The following is a 17,363-nucleotide window of genomic DNA, read 5'->3' on the forward strand; positions in this document are numbered from 1 at the left end:
AACAACATTTCAGTATCGAGGGGGAAATATGTACACAGGCGAAAGATGAAATCGTGACACCGCCTGGAGATTACCCGCCACAGTTACACACGGTTACCCCACATTCCTTCAATTTTCTACAATCGCCACGTTAGAATCATATTCAGTTTAAATGTATCATAAAGCCAAACTGTGCATATTTCGTCGGGGTAACTCCTTAACGGAGCGTCTTTTGGGGGTATAATTGTAGTGCTACTACAGTGCCGACGATCTTCTCCACCTGGGAAAAAACTCTTTGGACTCCGCTCCGCGAAGCAATGTAATTTTAGAAATTACGATTTCTATGACGTCACTTCCTTTCCGGGAAAACAACATGCAGGCAGTGCGACACTTCTTTTGTAAGCAGTCTCTTTGGACTATCAGCGCAGCGCCGGGCGTAAGAAATCGGCTGATCGCGATTGCAATGGACGGATCACCAAAAGCAGGCAAGTTTATGAAACATGCAGTGGTGATTCAAACAAGTTTGTTTGCCTATCTTGCAGGCTAAGTTCCATTTGTGTCAGTTTCGTCATACTATTTCGATCGTCTGCAATGTTGCTGATTTTCAGACAGGTTTTGCCGATTGAAATGAAACTGCTGGTGCATTTCACCACAGTTAGCAATCTTTCCCGAGTTTATATTATATGCAATTATATCGACTCATGCGGAATTATGTGCGCGCACACGTACACACACACAAAAACACACGCACCATCCCCCCCCCCCCCCTCCCCTTCTTTCTGTCTGAGTGCATTTGTAATTGTTCCTGGGTATTCATAGGAGCGTTATTCTATTGCTATTAGTTTAGTATTACGTGCACTGCAGTAAGGATAAATTTAAGAGTAGCATACTTTGATTGACCGGTAATTTGATACAAAACTAGCTCCTGTGCTTGATAAAGGAAATATAACTATAGATACAAAGAGGTGTATATGTGCTTGAACATGCAGTTATTTCTTATTCTGAAGCAAAATTCTGTACGAAGTGAAATATTCTAACTGAAATTTTAGGGGAGCTCGCTAGTACATGTATGAGATACTGGCATACAGACAGTCTTCAGTGCATATATAGATATACTAGATGAATACCCGCTTCGCCGGGTACAGCTTCGCCGGGAAGAAATCAAGCCGAATACCCGGCGAAGCCGGGGACAAGCCGGCGCACCGCCCGAAGAGAGGGAGGTAACCGCGCAAAACACTGGAGAAGATAAGGAAGAGTAATACCCAGCTTCGCCGGGACAGTGACCTTCTAAAAATAGTATAACGGGAATATGGATTGAGCGTTGTCGACAGTGACCTTCTAAAAATAGAAACGAGAATATGGATTGACGCCACACGAAGGAAGGGAGATAAACGCAAAACACTGGAGAAGATAAGGAAGAGTTACTGGGAATGGATCCAGAGAAAAACCAAAATCGGTTCAGCGCTGCGCGCTGAGAGCACGTGTTGAAATATCTCATCGACCAGGTTGTGTCCGGGGTGTACCTGAAACAGCCTGTCCAGAGGACTCTTTTAGTCAATGATGCTCCGATAAGAGCGTGTGTACCGAAAATAACACGCCTGTGACTTCTTAGGCATGACCGTAGCCTGGAAATATTACCAGTGCTGGTTGGACGGACTGGGTTTTTAACGATTGCTAGTTTGACTTCTGTTTTAGTTCAGAGAGCCAGCACCAACGAGCGCACACACTCACACACTACACACCCACGGTTTGTCATGTTGATCACAAGAGAGAAATAGAACAGCGAATAGAATGAAACAGATAACAGTGGATGGTTACGTCCCCAGAATATGACGTCATGGACGACGGACGTCATGAAATGTATACACAAGTCGAGACTAAAACTGAGCTCACTGAACGACTCTCGCGCAAGTTCTCAACACCGTGGTATTCCCAGGGCAGGCACATTCAGTCGACTGGAATGTCAAAGTTGACAGAAAGCAGTGCTATGATGTATTTGTTGCACCCATATATATGCATCCACTATTTCTTGAGTTATAAGAGTACAATTGATACACCATATGGTATAACAATAGTACTCTTAAAATACAAGAAATATACCCATAGTAGATTTACAGAGACAAAGAAGGGAGGTCATGGGATATATATATATATGTATATATCATTATATGATATTCATTTTGTGTGTATATTTTCTCTTTCTGTAAAACAGGCGTACATCAGTCCAAGAGCTTGACAGCCAAAGCAGGTGGCAGTGGCAATATCACAGTAAGTGACTGATTAAGTAATTTTCTTAAATAACAAGTTTGTTTAATTTGAACTGTGTTTTGTTATGCCTTCATATGGCTTTTACTATTATCCTCCAATATTTGTTCATATATGGGTCATTCCAAAAAACTGGGATCTTCAAGGGTTGTAAAAAAGAAATCTGTTTTTTTACTAACACATACACAAATCCTAAATCTCGTCAGTATAAACCAAATCTAAATTGATTGAAGAAATAATATAGACAGTTACCAGTCATAGATTTTTTTTTTTTTTGGAAAAAAATTGGTCAAAAATATCAGAATGTAGGTCAAAATTGAGTCCCGATTTGTGACATCAGTGATCGGGTTTTCCTTATCGATTGTTTTCATGAACAAAGATTGTGAAATATGATAAGAGACATGTTTTTATTATCTGTTAATAGAATATTAATTATGTTGTAAATTTAGAAAATGTATGTGTTTTATAATTTTTATAATATTAGCTGGACTTTGAAAACCAGTCTATCGTAACGTGTGGTTTCCAAATCTGCACTCAACGAACTATTCATTCAGCTCTTGCAACCTCGCGTAGGAATACATTGTTGTGACGTTATATCGTAAAGTGGGTATTTTTCCATCACAACACATGCACTGTTTTCTTGTTGTTTTTTCGGAAAGAGAAGTTTAGCAAGCATAAACTTTGTTTACACAAATCGCTTCCGGATTTGCTAGTTACGAAAGACTTGTAATCAAAGGCAAAATCTCACTGTAGAACGAGAAAAGACAAACTATTTTGTGTGTTTCACGTACACATTTTGATGCGGAAGGATACTAGAGTGTAGTTTGTAACTGCGAATGAGGAATTAGCCGCGTGTTTCAAGTGGTGGGCTTTCGGTTCTGGTTGTGTTCCTTTGTTACGAAAGACAACGCTTTCTGTTTAGCAGAACTTAACAGGCAAATACGGTAAGTTCTTTTGTGTTATGATTTCATTGATGCTTTATTTAGGATTACAGGCTAATTTTTAATGCCTTCAATGTCTAAATCTTCGCAAATTCACCATGTGAAGTTCTCCAATTGACTTCGAAAATGTCTCTTGTCCCGAGTCTTGGAATGTTGATTCACCCTTGACACTGATTTTCCTTTGAATTTGAACATGTAAACAACTTCTCTTGAAATTGCTTGCTACGAAATTATTGTTTGATGTTGAAATAAATTCGGAAAGCCATTTTTAGGATTGATGGGTGTCGTTTGCATTTTTTTTTAGCCGAAATTCTTTGCTCCTCCGTGTATCGTAACTGGAAACAAGGTCGCCATTTTAGTTTTTGACAACACGTTTTCTTGTTACGAAAGACTCCAGATTATGACCACTTTACGATTTTCTCACATTTAAAACGCTTAAGGAAAGGTCTGGCTGTTAAATGTGCAGTTTTGATGAAATAACTTGCATGGTTTTTTTAGCCCTGTCAATTGATATTCACTTGTTTTCAATGAGCGTTTCACCGGAAGTCTCGCGTAACTGGAAGACAATGTTTTCACTTCTTCTGTGCACTACTGGTTTCTGGTTACGATCATTTGACATTTCCTCAAAGTAACGTGCTGACTGTTTTAGCTAGTTGTATGACTTCTTCTTGTATTCACTAATTAATTTAAACATGCATATTTCCATTTCTAAATTTAAAAACATAAAGTGAAGTGCGTGAACGAATTTGTCCTGCTCACACGGATGCTGTCGTGTGCCTGCCTCCCTTGCCTGTCCGGCGTTGGTGAATGTTTGAAACTTGACGTTGTGGGCCAATGGACCACGAAAACTCTCAAACCAGCCAATGGCCGCATAATCAACCAGCAAGCACCTGACGACACTGATGAGCCCCACCCTGCCCACCCTGATGAGCCCCACCCTGATGAGCCCCACCCCGATGAGCCCCACCCTGATGAGCCCCACCCTGATGAGCCCCACCCTGCCCACATTGATGAGCCCCACACTAAAGCCCCTCCATCCGTTGGAGATTTCTGCTTGGTGGCTGTTGGGGGGAGAAACCGCACAGTGCGTTTTTATGCGAAGGTGACCGAGGTTGACGGCGAAGAGCTGAAAGTGACTTACCTGGACAAGGAAAAGGGAAATGAGAAAAACTACACTTGGGCGGACTCTGCATGGATCACTGCTAATGACATTGTGAAGACAGTTCCAGCACCAACCTTGCTCCCAGGTCGTGGAATTTCATTTCGCTTTGACTAGTTTTCCAAATAAAATTCCACGGCCTTGGAGCAAGGGTGGTGCTGGTAAAGCTATACCAGATGCTTTCGGATCTGAATGTAAATGTAAAAAAAAACCCTATTGAATAGAAAGTATGCTAGTTTAAAATTGGAGTGTAACTTATCAGAAGGTAGCTGTTAGAGAATCGATTCTTTGTTTTTGGTTTCCATGTTACGATAGACATACTTTTTTTTAAAGACATAGTATAAAAGGCTATATTTGCTTCTCCCTCTTTTTTAATTGACCTGGGTTCTTCTATTCAAAGAATCATATTATTATGCAACATGATTGTGTTCTCTTGTGATTCATTATACTGAGAGAAAAACTTAAAGAAAAAAGTTTTCTATGTCAAATAAGTAAAGATTCAAGGTCATGATAATGTACTCAGATGTATATACATGTATGTTGTATTTTCACTTATTTCAGTTTGTTTGCTGTTATTTTGTCAATGTTAAAAAGAATAAAGTAATTTTGGCAATTTGAAACAGTCATTTTGTTGTTAATTCATTGTCATTTGGTTTCCATGTTACAATAGACATTTTGCTGACGACACAAATTCAACTGCCTCCCATGTGGGCATCAAGCTGTAACTTATCTTCAAACTAGAATTTTATTGTCACTCATACACTCCTCTTCCATATGCAATGCAAGAATTTTTTATTTACAACACTTTTTTTTTCTTCTCTGTTGTCCCACATTTTGTGCCATGACATACTATTATAAGGATATCTGTGAGATACTGAAGTTTTTGTCTAAAATTCACTGAAAAGAATAAGGTACAGTTTCATAAACGTGCAAGTACAGATTGAAAACAGATCCATATTGCATATTTATATTGCATATTTATATGAACTAGTACATGAAGTAGTATAAACAACAAGGAGTTAAACAAAACACATTTTTTGCCCAAGTTTGGGACTGATGGAATGCTGTGGCTTTATCACCCCACTGTTTCTATAAGTATCAGAGGAAAAGCTTCGTAATGCTCCGATATATATATATATATATAATACTGTATTATATGTGAAGAAAAAAATTGCAAACATGATTTTTTTCTTGAATGATACCAAGATTTGTAATAGTAAACAGTTCTTGGCAAGATACACTGTAGGCTAACAAAAGAATAGAAAAATGTCTAGAGCTTGTGTGTTCTACCAGTTACTGTTTCTACTAGCATATCAGGTATTCAAGCCATCATTCCTGATTATATTTAGAGGTAGTCAATAGAAAAGTACCACCAGTTACCCGTAGACACATTGCAATGTCATCTTCATGTGTTTTTTGATTGAATAAAATGTCAGCTAAAGTTATATTTACTGGTTTGTTTTGTTACAGGTATGTGTGGAGGGAAATATTGGCAGTGGAAAAACAACATTGCTTGATTACTTTCGCACTAAACCTGGAGTTGAGGTATGTTGATGAAAAGAGGGTGTCAGACCTGTTTACCCTTACGATTTTGGCGTCATTTATTACGATTTTCTGCAAAAAATACGCCATTCCGCTATCCGTGTCAAGACTACGATTTTCATTAAAAAAAAAAGTGGTTTTTTTATTAATTCAAATGTTTGGCATTGTTTTTTTCAATGGTAAAATGGGGTGAAAAAGCACATGACTGACCAGAGATCATGTCTGTCTGATGAGACGCTGGAGAGCCTTCTAGTGGTGAAGTCTCGCCCTCACTCATGCGGCAAGCGCAAGTACAGTAGAGAAGCGCTTGACACACTGAAAAAGGCCTACAACGAGCAAAAGAAAAAGAATCAGTGATGCATGTGCTTTTGATGTGATCTTCTTTTAAATTATGATGACAACAAAAACTGACTGATGTGTTTTGTTTGTGAATGATGGATATAGGTGCATGATTGCGTTTCGCAGACACAGTTGTCATGTGCGTTGTAATTGCCGACAAATGCTGGATGATTACTATTTTTGTGCCAGGATTACTATTTTTGGGGCAGAGCATTACTCCAAAACACTTATGGGGGTAAACAGGTCTGGGGTGTTTTATCACTTTGAATTGACAATTTTTCAAAATAACTCAGTATTGTATGGGTTGTGTATAATGTCACCTGAGAAATAATGTCACGTGGGGAAACTTTCTCACTTTACATTCCAGTCACTAACGAGGGTGTGTGTCTCATACACGTGTACAGGAATCACGTGTCGTAAGTTTGTCTGAGAAAAAAGCAAGGGAACTCACTCTTTCACAACCCACACAAACCCAACAGAGTTATTTCCAGAATTCGTCTTTTGACCAGGCATGGGAATTGTCCGCCGAAAGGCAAATTTCTGCCGAATTTTTTCTTTGTTCCGCCGAAAAAGCAAAAGTGTCCGCCGAAAAAATAAATGGGGGAGGCAAAAATGGTTCTAAAAACTGAATTTAATGGCAAACTTGGAGCTTAGATGACACCAAATTGCACCATTTGGGTTCTTTGGAGAAAAAAATTCCGGCTCCCCTAGCAGGGCTAGGCGCTTCGCGCCATCGACTTTGCCATTACTTACACATTTTCAGCCTTTTTTACTTTTTTCAATTCCCATGCCTGATTGACTGATCGATCTATAGCTGATACAAATACAGCAAATTGAAGATCAGTGCAGTAGACGATTGCCTCTCCTTGTTATTGTGTGTGTTATTTTGTAACCTCTCCAAACATAAGTTATGCTTTTTGAATTACTGGTGTGTTTTTTTTTTTTTATTGTGATGGTTGTATATTGTTTTGTTGTACTGTAATTGGCTGGCATGGTGGTTGTTTGTGTTATTTTTATTTCTTTGTGTCTTTTTGACAAAAACATTGTTATAAGGGTTCCTTTGGTTTAGTTGTTTGATAATGGAAGTGGATGGTTTGAAGATGGTTATCTGATATATATGGAAGTAACATTTCAAATTGTATTATTAAAGTTTGATTTTGTACAGTGAAGTAGTCCAATTTTAACGTTGCTGCTTTTGTCGTGTTTTAGGTCATCCAGGAACCGGTAGAAATGTGGAGAAATGTCAGAGGCCATAATGCATTGGTAAGTTGTTGATTTCATACAATATGCATATTTCTATTTTTCTTCTTTCGACTGGTCGTGCATTACAGTCGTTGAGGTATATCGCAAAACTGGCTGTTCATCTAAGTATATTTCTAAAAACTGGTCTTAATTTTGTATTATGAATGTATTGTTTGCTTTTGCCCAAGGAGACAGGGTCAGTATGTGTATCACCTGTCTTTAACACACAAAAAAAGAGATTTCAACTTGCCTGTTAGTGTTCCTGACAGTGTGAGTATCAAAGAAGCACATACACATTGTGAGGGAGTGTTTGTTATATATATATATACTAGATGAAAGCCGGGTACCCGGCTTTGCCGGGTGAGTGGCGCACCGTACGCCGCCGGGTGAGTGGCGCACCGTACGCGATTGACGCCACACAAAGGAAAACTTCTAAAAATAGTAACGGGAATATGGATTGAGCGTTGTGGACAGTGACCTTCTAAAAATAGTAATGGGAATATGGATTGACGCCACACGAAGGAAGGGAGATAAACGCAAAACACTGGAGAAGATAAGGAAGAGTTACTGGGAATGGATCTGGGAAGATGAACAGAAAAACCAAAATCGGTTCAGCGCTGCGGGCTGAGAGCACGTGTTGAAAATTCTCATCGACCAGGTTGTGTCCGGGGTCTACCTGAATATGCCCCCCAAATTTGAAGTTAAAAAACAAAGGAATACTGTACTCACCAATACAAGAACGGGACAAGACGGTACGAATTTTCGCTTATGGAAGCTTCATCAGGAAAAACAAGAACACAAAAGACAACAAAAAGCAGACGCAACACGGAACGAACAAGGTTTGAAAGAAAATGGAGGGGAAACACGCAAAAAAGGGAAGGAACTCTAGGAACGGAAATGAATGAAAGGGGAGAGAAGTGGTTGGATGCTGTCATGGGCACAGGCACACACACACACACACACACACACACACACACACACACAGACAGACAGACAGACAGACAGACAGACACAAGTCGTATATATATAGATTCACAAATGGACCTTTAATATGGAGTGTATCACGAAAAATGTTGAGAGTACTGTACATTGTAACTGAACAGGATTGATGTGAATTGTATGTCTACCTGAATTGCAGAGCAGAAAATAGACATACATGTAAAAGTCAACTTGTCAGAAATTTGAGTGTACATGGGAATTGCAAGCCAACAAACATGAAGAAGAAGAAGAAAATAATGTGTGATTTCATTGTTACCACAGGAACAAATGTATCAAGATCCAAGCCGATGGAGCATGACACTGCAGACTTACGTACAGTTGACTATGCTCGACATACACACCAGACCTCAGGTAAGACTGTTTTGCTTTGACTGATGTCATTTGATTAGTTGTTTGCACTAGCTCAGTCAAATGTATTTCTGGAGCCTGGGAATTGAGAGAGGGAGTGATTACCTCTGAAACTGAAACTAAACTTTATTACCAAAGGATAGAGGTTTTAGGCAAAGCCTAATCGTACAACCTTTCCCTTATGCAAACACCTAATACAGACACAAATAATATAGATAATAAGAAAGAAAAGGGTTATTGTTTCTTACAGCGCACATAATATGAATAAGAAGGAAAAAGGTTATAGTTTCTTATACACAATTGAAAATAGGAAAACAATATAGTGTGGAAATTGCAGCACAGTTGCAATAACGCATTGCATATACCACACAAATAGTGGGCAGCTATTTGTGAAACTTGACATATATCTCAGACAATATCACAACATGTTTTTTCATTTTTTGGATACAGTTGTGTGATATCTGCATGTTTAATAATTAGTTCTTGAAATTCGGCCCAATATTGAAATTGCAATAACAGACACATAAGCAGTTTCATTATAGTCTTGATTGAAAAAATAATATAACTGGTGTGTTCTGCAATGACAGTTATTGAACATCAGTATTTCCTTCCTGTCCAAGATCTTTAACTGTTATTTTTGTATTTGTTTTTTCAGTAAATTTGATTAAAAATTAATGTAACTGTTGCTCGAGATAGCAAGACTAATTTAATGGCAGCTCACTGTTACATTTGATTTACTGTTTTTTTGTTTTGTTTTAGAAAGAACCAGTGCGCATGATGGAAAGATCAATCCACAGTGCCAGATACTGCTTTGTTCAGAATCTTCACAACAGTGGCAACATGTCTGACATTGAGTTTGTCATCCTGGATGAATGGTACCAGTGGATCCTCAGATCACAAGATGTCCATGCTGATCGTATTGGTGAGAGATTTCTGTGCTTTACAATGGAAGTTTAAGCATTTGTGGTACATGGACTACAGATGGCACTCCACTATGGAAGTTCCTGTTACATTGGTTACAGAGTAAAGTAGCACAAATGTATTAGTAGAGACCAGGAAGATGAAAATGTGTTGTTGTTTTTTTGTTTTGTTTTGGGGAGGATATGAGTGTCTGTGTCTGTACTAATGTGGCACTGCGTGTGTGCACCTGTCTATCTGTCTGTCTACCTCTCTCTGTCAGTTTGCATCTTTGTGTCTGTGTGTTTGACAATAATGTACTATTTGGAGTAGGAATTAATGTGACAGTGACAAAGGTAGTACACAATAAACAAAGGTGCGGGAGAAAACTGTTTTGATTTAGGGTGTAAAAGAGACGGGCGCAGTGGCGTGGTGGTAAGACGTCGGCCTCCTAATCGGGAGGTCGTGAGTTCAAACCCCGGTCGCTGTCGCCTGGTGGGTTAAAAGTGGAGATTTTTCCGATCTCCCAGGTCAACTTATGTGCAGACCTGCTAGTGACTTAACCCCCTTCGTGTGTACACGCAAGCACAAGACCAAGTGCACACGGAAAAGATCCTGTAATCCATGTCAGAGTTCGGTGGGTTATAGAAACACGAAAATACCCAGCATGCCTCCCCGAAATCGGCGTATGCTGCCTGAATGGCAGGGTAAAAACGGTCACACACGTCAAATTCCACTTGTGCTAAAAACCTGAGTGAACGTGGGAGTCTAAGCCCATGAACGAAAAAAAAAAAGAGAAAAAAAAAGGTGTAAAAGAACAGTGGTACTTGATGCCTCCTATCTGCCATAAACCTTTTTGCTGCATGTAGGATGTCAGCTGACATCCTGGGTAACTTGCTTTAACAGGCAACAAACTGTTCAATAAACAACAAAGAAGAACATCAACAACAAACAAATAATGTGTGTGTGTGTGGTGTATTATTCATGTATGCATCAAGGGCACATTGTTTGCTGTCAATTCAGGTAAATAAAAGTAATGCTTTGTATACAAATATTTACTGGCAGCAAAGGGGAAAAGTGAACTGGAAAAGGAGATGAATTATTGAGAGTATCTCTTTCATGTGTTTTCTGTGATATCAGAACTTTTTGGGGTGCAGTCATTTTTTACATGTTCTCAGCTGCCTATAAATGCAATTTTTTTGGTGTTTGTGTGTTTTTAATTCTTTTTGTCTTCTTCTTGATTACAGTATATCTCGAAACATCTCCTGAAACGTGCCATGACAGAATAATGAAGAGATGTCGCAGTGAAGAAACTGGAATTCCTATTGTAAGTCAATTTATCTTTCTTTTCAGTTCCGAAGAATGATTTTTTGGGTGTAATTTCAAGGGACGGTAATGCGAGCACAGCAAGGGTTCACGCTGAGTTTCTGTCATGATTCTCTCTTATTACATGTAGTGAAGAAATATAACTGGTTATATATGGATTGGTTTCCACAGGTGGATACAGGTATCATCAAATTATTGTTGTGTGTAACAGGAGCTGTTGCAGAATCTACACACACTCCATGAAGACTGGCTGAAACACAAGCGATTTCCCCTTCAAGCATCAGTCTTGGTTGGTTCTTATTATGTTTGCTTGTCCCTATTCAGGTCCATTTCAGTTCTTTACTAATGAGTTTCTGAGGGGAAGTTGGAAAATAACATTGTAAAGGTGAAGTTGTTTATAATTTTACACTTTGGGAGTGGTCGTTGTGATTTGAGTTTATTGTGAGCAAAGTGGCATACCAGCATGTAAAATGTAGTCTTGTGTGTGTGTGTTGGGAGGGGGGGGGGGATGGGGGGTTGCAATGATGAGAGGGTATTTTATTCTGAGAAATGGTCTTTTATTAACATCACAAGACGGCAGCATGAACTAAAGTTAACCATTTATCTGTTTTGCAGCAATCAAAAAAACATTTCACCCATCTCACTCTTTTTGCTAAAACTCTGTCATGCACGGATGTCTATTATTCTCTTATTTCAAAGGTTTTACATCAACATTCTTCTCTTGTTTCTGCAAGGTCATCGACGCAGACTGCGACGACTCGTCCATAATTGAGAAGTACAGAGAACATGAAGATTGGATCATGGGGAGGACGGCTGCATCCTGACAGCACATCTCATCATCTTGAAATTTATTCCATTTCAAGGAAGCAGGCAGGACCATACACAGTGGCCTTGTCCATTACCATGCATTACAGTGGAGCCCCCCTTTTAAGACCCCCCCAATTTAAGACACCCTCCTTTTTAAGACCTTGTTTTCTCAAACTTTTTGTTCATACATAACCTCTGTAAAATTACCCCCATTTTAAGACCCCTCGCGGGTTAGGGGGAAGAATTTACCCGATGCTCCCCAGCATGTCATAAGAGGCGACTAACGGATTCTGTTTCTCGTATTACCCTTGTTAAGTGTTTCTTGTATAGAATATAGTCAATGTTTGTAAAGATTTTAGTCAAGCAGTATGTAAGAAATGTTAAGTCCTTTGTACTGCAAACTTGCATTCTCCCAGTAAGGTCATATATTGTACTACGTTGCAAGCCCCTGGAGCAAATTTTTGATTAGTGCTTTTGTGAACAAGAAACAATTAACAAGTGGCTCTATCCCCCTTTCCCCGTCGCGATATAACCTTCGTGGTTGAAAACGACGTTAAACACCAAATAAAGAAAGAAAGAAAGAAAGTTCATACATAACCTCTGTAAAATGATCCTCATTTTAAGACTCCCTTCCCGATTTTCTCAGATTCCTGGAGGTATGAAAAGGGGGGTTCCACTGTATAAAGTTTTAGAAGGTGGCATTTTTGCCTTTGCTGCAGTACAACATTTGCTTGCAAAATCAGTATTGCCTGAGTTTTCAATGTCAGTGTTACAGTATTTTGTATTTTGAGACGCCACGTTTTCTTGCGCAAAGACTCACTCAGATCTCTAGTTTTGACCAGTTTTTGTCTTCTTATTATTTTGACTTTTTTTTTATGTGCACATGTACATGCTATATTTTGATAATCATGATAGAAATTCAATCTTCTTCTTCTTCTGCTTCTTCTGCGTTCCCGGTGCCATGCTTGACTGTCAAGGTTGTCGATGTGATGAAATCTGCAGTTCGCCGCAATGCAATCAATGACACTCAGTTCTGTGTAAATACAGTAATTTTCAGTGTGTGTCTGAGTGTATTGCGAACAAACAGATCCATTAATTGTTTGTAAATAGAGCTGCTGTTGTTTATTATCAGGTCGGTCGTCTGTTTACACTGTCATTTTGCTTTTAGCAGTGGATCATTATCAAAGACCTTGATTATGGAGAACAAAAACAGGAAGGTACATAATACAACAATTGATAGTATACTGACTTACAGAATATCTGATTATTAACTTGTAACTATGATTCCTCAACAGTGTTGAGGGGTCCATGATTTCCCATGCATTCTGCGGCTGCCTTGTATGCAATTTTCATCTGTGCCATAATAAGACGCTATTCCAGCAGTTCATACCAAAAGTAGCTCTTGATTGTAAAATGAAAAGAAACTGTTACTGCCCAAGTGGATTTAAACAATTTATTTCAAAGTTAATGGTGTACGTTTGGAAATAATGCTGCTATGTTTTTTAAATGATCTGTTGTGTGATCAAACGAGGATGTATATATATCCATACTAGAATTACATAAATTGGATACTTATGTGTTCAGTTGTACCCGGTAATATTTTGAGGTTGTTCTGTGTGTACCTGTGCTTGTGTGATCAAACGAGGATGTATATATATCCATACTAGAATTACATAAATTGGATACTTATGTGTTCAGTTGTACCCGGTAATATTTTGAGGTTGTTCTGTGTGTACCTGTGCTTGCTTGTGTGTTCTTTCAATGTTAAATGTTTTTTGTTTGGGGCTTTTTTGTTTTCAGAGAAAGTAAAAGTATAAAACGATTATCTGGTCATTTTTACTACTTTTTACTGCCTCATAATAGATGCGTTGTTCTCTTTTCTTGATTTTGATTTGGTTTTTTGGTCATTTGTTTGTTGGTTTTATACTGTACATGTATCAAGTACTTAGTCATTCTGATAAGCATCGCTCCACGGCTATTGCCAGTTGTCTCTCTGACCGGACGCTACAGTCCTACGCGAATCTATCAAAACAAAAATACAGAGTTATCTCCCATATGTTTTTCGCGAGCACTGATCTAAATTTGAGATCAGTGTTCGCGAGACGAAAATGATTGCAGATTGGCCGACTTCGACAGTGATCTCCGTTCTGTTCTTCACAGTTATGATAAAGACATCGTTCTAAGGTCAAAACAAGTCGAAATTTTGGGACTGCTGCCGGAAGGAGACCGTAATATATGTTTTCATCACTGTCAACTGGTTACAGAAAAAATCGTCTGCTCCAGTGAGCGCCGAAACCAAACGGTTGATTATCACGTGACACTTTTGCCATATTTAGAGTTGTTTGCACAGTAAATACAGCCGCGAAAAATAGCTCGCTTGAAACTGTCTTACATATCAATTCCTTTGTAATTTAAAAATTACAAAACACCATGAAAAATCATTATCGACGATCGCGAATCTGCTTATATCAATAATACATTACAAAAAGCTCTAAATATGTTAAAACAAAAAATCGGCAAGGAAACTCAAGGCATCCTGTCAGGGAGAGAATGAGCCAAACTCAATTTTGACCTGAGTTCAGGATGGTACTTAGTAAGACAAGGTTTTGAAACAAGTATGTACACATAATTAAAAGATGATATATATCTTGTACACAGTGCAAGAATAATGATTACGTCTTTGGATTTTAGTTTTACAACTTTTTTGATGATCTGAATTACAACATTATTAGGCAATGAATGTGTTTATTTTTCTTACACTAATTGTTGTATCTGACGTTCTTTAATATACATATGATGTGCTATCCCTGCAACTGTCAATTTAAAGAGCAAGAAAAAAGAGAAGATACTGGTTCTTGAAGATACTGATTCTTTTCACATTGTATTCTTCATTTTTTTCTGGGTCAGTCGATCTGACAATTTATAGTCCGACATTTTATAGTGATTATTTGAAATGTTGGTTTACATTAAAAATCGCGTTTTTTAATATCTTTTACTCATGAGCAATATGACAACCTTGATTTTGAAGTTCAAGATAGTCCTTTAATGACAAATCTTGAATGGTCATTTAGATGAATGCTTCAGAATAAAGCTAGAATAAAAAAAACACTCTTGTTTTCAGTGCTTTGGAGAATGTGAGAATGTGTGCATGAAAGAATCTGTTACTAAGTTGGATCTTTTTTTTGTGTGACAATAAAGCTCATGCTACAAAATATCTTAAATGTGGTAAACTATTGTATATGCTATACATTTTTTGTGTGTCGTGTGTGTCACTGTGTGTGTGTGTGTGTGAGGGAGCAATTTTGTTTAGGGCAAGAGAATAAGTACATGTAGTGAATATTGTTGTTTACATGTAGCACACATCCTGAAGTGATTACTAAATAATTATTTACTCTGAAGCAAAAGGGAAAAAAATAAAAAGAATATATACAGTAATTATTATACAGAAAATATACACATACACAAGGTATTTCGTATGCCCATTGTGTTACACAACACTTGAGATTGACGAAGTTCTCAAATGTCGTATAGTTGTGTTCTTTTATTCTACATGGCCCGTCTTCACAGCAGCAGACAAAAACTCGTCAAATTGAGTCCGAGGATTTATTTAGCATTCCATACATACAACTGCACATCGTAGCTGAACTCAAAGTAGAAGCTTTTAACATACAAATCGCGCTGGCCTATATAGCAAATACTCAATCTTGAGAATATTCCAGACCGAACATGATACAACCAAAATTATATGAACCGTCCATGGACTAGAATAGTGACATTCTTTGTGACGTACATCAAAAGCGCTGACGCACTTAATCCGAGCGAACGCCACGAACCCACGACTCAAAACAACGTGGTAAACAACTTGTTTTGACAGGACTAGAAAGTTCACCTGCATTCTCGTCCAAACATAAATATTGTGTTTACAAAATATAATATCGGTACTTTCCCACAAAGTACAAATAAGTCAACTACATGCAACACACAAAACTGAACCAAAGTTCAGCAACGGCAGCGTTTCCTAACATTTTGGCAGAGCAAATATTAAGAAAAGATAGGATGAGATAAGATAAGATAAGAAAACTTTAATTTTCATTTTACACAAACATGGACATTAATTTTTTCTTTAGGCACCACATTGCATTTCTTATAACACAAAGACAGGATCAAAAAAACTTAATCGAACATAAATACACTACTAAGATCAACTTATTGCATAATCATTTAAGTAATGAGCAACATGAGCGGGGATATAGCTCAGTTGGTAGCGCGCTGGATTTGTATTCAGTTGGCCGCTGTCAGCGTGAGTTCGATCCCAGGTTCGGCGGAAATTTATTTCAGAGTCAACTTTGTGTGCAGACTCTCTTCGGTGTCCGAACCCTCCCCCCGTGTACACTACATTGGGTGTGCACGTTAAAGATCCCACGATTGACAAAAGGGTCTTTCCTGGCAAAATTGCTTAGGCACAGTTAATAATTGTCTACCTATACCCGTGTGACTTGGAATAATAGGCCGTGAAAGGTAAATATGCGCCGAAATGGCTGCAATCTACTGGCCGTATAAAATGTCATCTCACACGGCATCACTGCAGAGCGCCTAGAACTGTACCCACGGAATATGCGCGATATAAGCGTCATTGATTGATTGATTGATATATATACCACAGTAACTGACGCTCTTAAACACAGTGAATGCAAACAGTTGCATAAAGCACACACACACACAAACACGCGCACACACACACAGTCTGAACAGCTCAAGTGTAGAATTGGAAGATTAAAATTTGTTATCAGCATTTATTTAAATAGTAAGATTCAAAACACACACACACACACACACACACACAAACACACAGAGAAAAGATGGATGATTTTATGCCAGAATACATGTGGTAAAATCCTTTTTGCTGTTGCTTTCATTTTCAAGTACATGACAAAACAGTTACTAATACTGTATTTGGCTAATTCACAAATGCCGGAGTGTACCTGTACAGTATATTGACATCGTCATTTTTAGACATCTTTTGAGCAGAAGGCCAAAAATGATAATGATAATAGTGTTTATATTTGTACCTGGTCCCTGCTGGTACAGATAGAAAGTAAAAGAATGTTAAATCATGTATTTTCCATCCTATTTTAGAGAATATTTCTCATGGAGAAGGATTTATACTTAGTCTAAATAACAAACACATCCATATCGCCCAGAATCGAGTTACGCCAAAATTCCAGGACGACAGGATATATGAATATAGTAGTAACCCTATTTAAATCTGATTGATGTGGACACAGCTGGTACCCAAGCGCTATCGCGGAAGCATATCGCTGTTACTCCGCGAAGCCCACTTTCGGTTTTGTCTGGATTTTTCGCCAAAAAGACAACACAAAGTGTAAATAAAGAGGACATGTTATATTGAAAATTAAAGTAGTAGTAATTCAAGTAAAACTTAAATACTTTCACTGTATGAAATTGATTTGTCTAAATTGTATTCCTACTTTTTGTGCAACTGGCGCGCATGTTCAGAC

At 38.3% G+C, this 17,363-nt stretch overlaps 1 protein-coding gene across 1 annotated transcript; it reads left to right on the forward strand.

Annotated features, from left to right (window-relative positions):
- The first annotated feature begins 323 nt into the window (after nucleotides 1-323).
- On the forward strand, nucleotides 324-15,058 carry LOC138963217 (thymidine kinase 2, mitochondrial-like). Its single transcript, XM_070335278.1, has 9 exons — nucleotides 324-464; nucleotides 2,192-2,247; nucleotides 5,815-5,889; nucleotides 7,435-7,488; nucleotides 8,728-8,817; nucleotides 9,574-9,736; nucleotides 10,959-11,038; nucleotides 11,249-11,326; nucleotides 11,772-15,058. The coding sequence occupies exons 1-9, from the start codon at nucleotides 353-355 to the stop codon at nucleotides 11,859-11,861; spliced, it is 798 nt and encodes a 265-aa protein (XP_070191379.1). The 5' UTR covers nucleotides 324-352; the 3' UTR covers nucleotides 11,862-15,058.
- Nucleotides 15,059-17,363: the final 2,305 nt, after the last annotated feature.

Source organism: Littorina saxatilis, linkage group LG1 (genome assembly GCF_037325665.1).
Source record: "Littorina saxatilis isolate snail1 linkage group LG1, US_GU_Lsax_2.0, whole genome shotgun sequence".
Taxonomy (NCBI): domain Eukaryota; kingdom Metazoa; phylum Mollusca; class Gastropoda; order Littorinimorpha; family Littorinidae; genus Littorina; species Littorina saxatilis.